This window comes from Coregonus clupeaformis, chromosome 37 (genome assembly GCF_020615455.1).
Source record: "Coregonus clupeaformis isolate EN_2021a chromosome 37, ASM2061545v1, whole genome shotgun sequence".
Taxonomy (NCBI): Eukaryota; Metazoa; Chordata; class Actinopteri; order Salmoniformes; family Salmonidae; genus Coregonus; species Coregonus clupeaformis.
Window position 1 is genome coordinate 4110168 of NC_059228.1, and position 6809 is coordinate 4116976.

At 42.9% G+C, this 6809-nt stretch overlaps 1 protein-coding gene across 1 annotated transcript; it reads left to right on the plus strand.

Moving 5' to 3' along the window:
- Positions 1-6517, plus strand: drgx (dorsal root ganglia homeobox). The gene is made up of 7 exons (XM_041866704.2): positions 1-275; positions 763-886; positions 1721-1824; positions 2251-2352; positions 4151-4326; positions 4758-4870; positions 5023-6517. Exons 2-7 carry the CDS (start codon positions 829-831, stop codon positions 5424-5426), a joined length of 957 nt encoding a protein of 318 aa, XP_041722638.1. The 5' UTR covers positions 1-275; positions 763-828; the 3' UTR covers positions 5427-6517.
- Positions 6518-6809: the final 292 nt, after the last annotated feature.

Below are 6809 nucleotides of genomic sequence, written 5' to 3' on the forward strand. Positions count from 1 at the left end.
GCCTCAACTCGCTGTAGACATCTGGACACTCCCAGAGAGAGAAAGGCAGAGAAGATAAACTCCGATAGGGATGCTGTGGGGGAAAGAGGGGAGTGAGTAAGAGAGAGAGTGAGAAAGAGAAAGAGAGGTTGTAGAGATAGATAGTGGGACAGAGAGAGAGCGAGTGTGACTGTGACAGTGGATTTGCCGGTACCTCAAACATACAGGAAACTCTTCGCGCCCTCAGCATCCTCTCCTCCTCGCCCCTGGACCAGCGCAAGACAAATACTCAGCAGGTATGACAGACAGCCGGAATATCTACCATGTTCTATCTTAGATAGGCTACGTGTTTCATATCATTTACTATCATTTATGACTTTTTTTTGCAAGAGATCTGGGCATTATTTCTGATTTGTCGCTTTAACTCATTTGGTGAGTGCTGCCCTGTGGACTATTTTGATGAGGATTAATCTCCGCTAATAACTTTGGTGTGAGCACATTTCATGCTATTTCATGTTTTATTCCAGTGTTTTATAGCCTAGTAATTTGGTTTGTTGCGCAAATTACTTTTATTGTTTTTTTATTTGGGAGGGAAGAGCAGGGAGTTTTTGTCTTTTCCTATTTTGTCATTGATATAAACATTGTAATAATTACACTGATTAGGCTTACAATGGTTGGATTTTGGCCCGTTCCACTAATGTCAAATATTGATGCAGACAGTTTGGACACATCTTGACTCGTTATTCTCTGATTTGCGACTGAAATTATTTGATTTATTTTCAGATTTCTCCGTGACATCGGGCTTTCGTCCACACATATCCATAGATAAACAAAGCCCAGAAAACCATCATGTTTTACTTTCACTGTCCCCCTCAGCTGGATGGAGAATGCTGTCGGACTAATACGCGTAAGTAGACCATAGCCTAATGCTGCAACTTTTGGGACCGCTTCTCCATAGATGGGCTAGAATGTGTTGTTTTGATTTGGAAATACTAAGTGTAGGCTACATCAGCCTATAACTTCTATATCCTTGCAATCGAGTATAAATATGTGCAGCCTGACCCTACCTCTGAATAGGCTGTAAGAAGAGTGGTTTAAGGGTTATGACTCATGAAAACTGTAAACATCTGAATAACATATTTGTATCCACTTTATTTCATTGTGGTAAATAAAGTATGTGTGCATTTGTGTGTGTTCATAATTTCGTGTAAAGTACTATAAAACTGTTCCCTTGATATAGCTGTGATACTGTATATATGTATTACTGCATGTTCCATACATTTTTTAAACGGTTGTCGCGAGTTTTTGTTTGTCTTTAAAGATCATACTTATTTTTGAAGAAGCTTGTTTTAATAGCGTATTTTTGTTTGTTTTATGAACTGTTTGAAATGTGTGTGTGTGTGTGTGTGTGTGTGGTTAGCCCCGAGGCTGAGGCGGGTGTGGTGTCCCGTCTGCGGCCACAGATGTTGGGTGTCATGCCTCAGACCGGGACATCAATGTTTCATGGCTCCAATAAGTGGAATACAAGTAGATTATAGTCCGTTTCAATGGGCCATCCTTTTTACTGACATCCTAAAAAATAAACTCCTGCTTGATCCCTTAGTTTTGATGTTTTTGCTGTAAAAATATGTTGCAAAGTGTTTCCATGTCCGTTTTTGAGTGAAAACAAACAAATGTATTCAATGTATTTATATCACCAAGTATTTTTATTGAAACATTTCTTCGATTATTATGTTTTCAGTGAACACCAACGGGTTTGCCAACCATGCGTCAGCAGGTGATTTTGATGACGGCTTTCTGCGGAGAAAACAACGTAGAAATAGAACAACATTTACTCTACAACAGGTAGCAATCAATTATAAAACTCTGGACTGCTTAGAAATATCACTCTGTACATTGGTTATAACGAATGTAATCCAATAACAAATGTAGGCCTAATATTTCCATAATGTTGTTGATAACGATTATTATGATGATGCTTATTATTTCCAACATAATAATAAAATTTAGCCTATCACTTCCTTATTACTTGCACTTATTCTAGTTAATAGCATTTTGTTGCCTAGTGAGGCTATTCATAGACCTACAGTATATATAGGCCTATCGCTTCTGAAAGTAGGCTAGGGTACTTACCAAAACATGTACCTTGTAGATTTTGTATATTTCGTTCAAAAACCAACACCAACATAAAAATAAAATTTTGTGTGGTGTTATGAATAATAAAGTCGTATAACTTTAAAACTCTTAATGTAATATTGATCTTATTCTCAGTTGGAAGCTTTGGAGGCTGTTTTCGCGCAGACTCACTACCCGGATGTGTTCACGCGCGAGGAACTGGCCATGAAGATCAACCTGACAGAGGCGCGTGTCCAGGTGAGCACGCACGCACGCACACAGGAATGAAGCAGCGGGCTCTGAGCACGTTTGACCAGAGAGGGTAAATTAAGGCACTCTGTCATTCTCCCGATGCTCTTTAATAACATCAACATAATGGTGAATATTAGATCAGGTTGATTAATCGGTCATTCATAATTAAACAGTGATAATGTTCTTCACTAATTTGTCCGCATCTCAAAACAAAGGTACAAAATATACATCATACATGTGCGTCCGTTTCCGCAGCTCATAAAAAAAAAAGCATAAGGGATGCTTTTAAAGAGGGCAGTAGATAAAAATGTTAAGACCATTAAATATGCGCTCACACACACACACACATCTTTACATTGTTAATATTTATTTTTTGCCCTCCACATATGTGTGGTTATAAACTTGGTCAGTTGTAATTCAATTCAGTGTGTCCTGTATGTAATTTCCTGCATTCCAGATTTGCTTTTGGGTTTTGTTGTGAGCGCAGATCTAATTGTAGGAAATATAATAGTTAGGCTTTGCTTCCCCTGGGTCATCTTACTATTGCTTAAAGCCGACGGCGCGCGGGATAATGGAATCCCGAGCTGTAAATTAGGGATTGTAAACAAATTATTCCGTTCTAATCCGATTACAGCATTGCTATTATTAAATCTGAACATGAATCTGCCGCAGCATGCAGGGATATTAAACTTACATTATTATTAGAAAATAAATGTCCTTTCTGTTGTAGTGTTGTTGGCCCGTCTTTATTGTATTGTGTCAATGGGTTTCCTCCTCCTTAAAGCAGGTGCCAAATGGAGATTAATGTAGCAATTACCAGCCATTCAGAGGGACGGGATCACGACTCTTTAGCTGTAAGGTGCAGGGGTGAGATAGCCTGCCTCACAATCACAACAAGCCGCCATATTGTTGTCCTGTCACTAAACTAAACGGTTATCCTTTTTTTGTACATTGCCTGAATGGGATTCGTTTTGTTTGGCTGTTGACATCATTGTACCTAGGCTTTTGCACAATGGTGACTGTTCTGTCCCGCGTGCAGGGCGCATGCAGTCGTTCTGATTCGCACACCCGCTCCACCCCATTCCATTCACACACATCATGATTAATGCGTGTACGAGTGCAGTCTTAATCGAATCTGATGTTGTCAAACAATCACTAAATAGGGGAATAAACGACTTCATCACAGCTCTCTCTCTAAAGCGCCCTGACTGTCAGTGGGAAGTCATTAAAATATGAGAATGAAAAATTGCTCAATTAAATGTTGTTATAGGCAATGACCTTCATTCAATTAGGATATAGAAGTTGGCAGTATGTGGCAGGCTGGAGACTATGGGTGGGTGAAGTTTGGGAGAAGTGGCAGTGCAAAGTCACTCAGGCAGAGTGCTTCGGTCTGACACACACACACACACACACACACACACACACACACACACACACACACACACACACACACACACACACACACACACACACATACACACACACATACACACACAGTGATATGTTATCTTTATATTATCATGAACCAAAATAATGACATCCTTTTGATACATTTAATAGCAAGACACAATAGACCATGTCCATATTTCGGTGATGAGACATGGTTAATGAAATCTGTCCGTTTTCTGACCAACTGAATCTTACCTTCTGCTCCTGTGTGCATAAATACAAATATGCTGGTCTGGGTTTGTAACATGTCAACATACAAAAGCAGGTATTCATTGGACTACATTCAATTGTACAAGGGAGAGAGATTGCATGGAGCAACATTGCATTTTTTTTTACTTCCTCTCCTCCTGTTTAGGTGTGGTTCCAGAATCGCAGGGCCAAGTGGAGAAAGACAGAGAGAGGGAGTACAGACCTTGACGGAGGGAAGGAGCCGATGAACGAGGGAGGCACTCCTCCGTCCAGGAGTCTGAACTCCCAGTCTCCTGTGGACCAGAGCAGGAAACAGAAGGAACCTTTGGAGATGCAGCAGAGGTAAGAGAACAGGGACAGGGACATAGGTGGGACAGGGATGGCTGTATAGTCTAGCATAGAGTTTGTGGGGAGCCTTCTCCTCCAGAGTTAGGCCTCTTCTCCCATTACATTGGGTTTTCCCAGTGGCCAGTAACATTACAGCTGCACCTCATGGTCGCTGTCCACTGTTATGTGGTGCTGAACAGCAGATCACAGGATTCTGAGTGTACAGCTGTCTGTAATGCTGAAATCTCAGACCAGCCACTATTTGCTTGTTGTTTACTTCAGACCTTCCACATGTGATTGAGTCACCACAAATGCTAACCCACTCATCTTCCCCTCCTCTCTCCTCTTCACTCCTCTTCACTTTCCCTCAGTTGCAGGATAACCATAACCTCTTATCTCCTCTCGGAGTCATTTTAAACTAACCTCCCTCCTCTCTCTTCCCCCAGTATAAACCGAGCGGTGGGTCCTGGTGGTCCGTTCTTCCCCTCCTGTCTACCAGGAACCCTCCTGAACTCAGCCACCTATGCCCAGGCTCTGTCACACGTTGCCACAATGAAGGGTAAATTAACACAGTTAACACAACTAACACACTCAATGGTTAGAGGAGAGGAGGAGGATGGTGATGGTGGTGGTGATAATAGACATACTCTACTGTAAAACAATTTCCTGAACCTGACCTGTGTTTATTTCTGTGTGTATGTGTCTTACCAGGAGGTGGTCTGTGCTCATGCTGTGTTCCTGACCCCATGGGCCTGTCCTTCTTGCCCCCCTACGGTTGTCAGGGCAACCGTACGGCCAGTGTGGCAGCCCTGCGGATGAAGGCCCGGGAGCACTCTGAGGCCGTGCTACAGTCAGCCAACCTGCTGGGGGCCGGCCATGGGACTGGAGTAGGAGGCCTGTCGGGGCTTGGAGTGTCTGGGGTTGGGGCTGGGTTGACGAGGCCCGGGATGGGCCCTGCCCTGGGAGTAGTATCTGGATCAGTGTTGGGCGTCTCTGGAGCCGTGGGGAGAGGCTCCAGAGATGAGGCTTCCAGCCCAGGCTCCAAGACCCCGACTCAGGGTACCGGGTCTGACAAACACCCCCTCTGCCCCAAGGAACCACTGGAGAAAAAGTGAGTGTCTATGTTGCTGCCCAGAGGAGACAGACGTACAGACAGTGTGGATGTACAGACAGACGGAAGGACTAGGACTTAAACTCCTGTGGTGTGACTGTGCCTATTGTTACAACCACCCTCCCTCTACCTACTCCTCCTAAAGCACAACTATGGACCTTGTCCTATTACTACTGGAGCAGGGAGAGGAGTGGTTACCCAGATATCATACTCTATGGATTCAACTATCAAGATATTGTATGAGTGTGATTTATTTATTGTGGGTTAATATTGCTGAATATCGTGGGGCCGTTGCGGTCCCCTTATAAGCACACGTACTGTACGTAGCTCTTGGCGCTGTGTCATTTCTCATGGACTCTACATGGACTCTGAATAAACTGTGTGTGTGTGTGTGATGGAGACTGCCACCCTGGCTAATAATGTGAATCTGAGGCATTTCCCCTTCTCTCTCATCTTGGCTACACACTCTCCCTTGTGTATTAGGGTACAGAAAGTCACCAGACAATGTGACATGTTATGTTCCTCTTCTTTTTAACACATGTAAAACACGAGGTGAAATATTGACAATTCTATAGTCATGGTCATCAATGTTCAGGATTTTAAGCCAGCGACCAGAGAGAACGCTAACTACTGATTTATTGATCGGTCTCGTTTAACTGACAGTGGCAGTGCACATAAATCAACGTGTTTGCTTTTACATTGATGTTAAAGTGTCACAGTTGAAGCTAATGTTGCTCTGTGGTCCCTTGGCTATGCTAACAGGGTAGGCTAACAGATATGATGACACAACAGTGGTGTTGATATCAGGGCTGTTGCTAATAGCAGTCTGTTAGCACGTCTGTGGCGTAACTAGCGTTAGCCGACCCTGGATCACTTTGGTCCTGTTGTGACATGTTCTCTAAAACAATTAAAGATGTAGTCTCTCCTGTTGCCTACTGCCACGGACATCTGCTCCTATCCATTATTCATCCGTTTCCCTTAAAGCTGGAGAAACTAGAGGAGAGCAATCATTGTTCTTATTATTTATTTACTTTTAGGAATGCCACTCATGGCCTCCTCTGTCTCTATCTCTTGCCTTCTCTCTCTCTCTCTCTCTCTCTCTCTCTCTCTCTCTCTCTCTCTCTCTCTCTCTCTCTCTCTCTCTCTCTCTCTCTCTCTCTCTCTCTCTCTCTCTCTCTCTCTCTCTCTCGATGCATCGCCAGGTTACAATAACCCATTAAACATGATACATCCTAATTATTAATACCAAAATGTATATAGGTCTTCTTTAAACCCAGAGGCTCCTTCATGGTTCATCAGCGATTGTTGATTTATTAATTTAGCCTTAAAAAAAATATGAAACCTATTTTCTATGTTGTCTTTCACCAGATCGGCTGATAAGACATAA

What these genes read in the sequence shown, in the direction of transcription:
- drgx (XM_041866704.2), top strand. Translation starts at nt 829, where the DNA reads ATGTTTTACTTTCACTGTCCCCCTCAGCTGGATGGAGAATGCTGTCGG. An exon ending in TGACAGAGGCGCGTGTCCAG is followed by an intron (nt 2,353 to 4,150) that starts GTGAGCACGCAC and finishes CCTCCTGTTTAG; the next exon opens with GTGTGGTTCCAGAATCGCAG. An exon ending in ACACGTTGCCACAATGAAGG is followed by an intron (nt 4,871 to 5,022) that starts GTAAATTAACAC and finishes GTGTCTTACCAG; the next exon opens with GAGGTGGTCTGTGCTCATGC.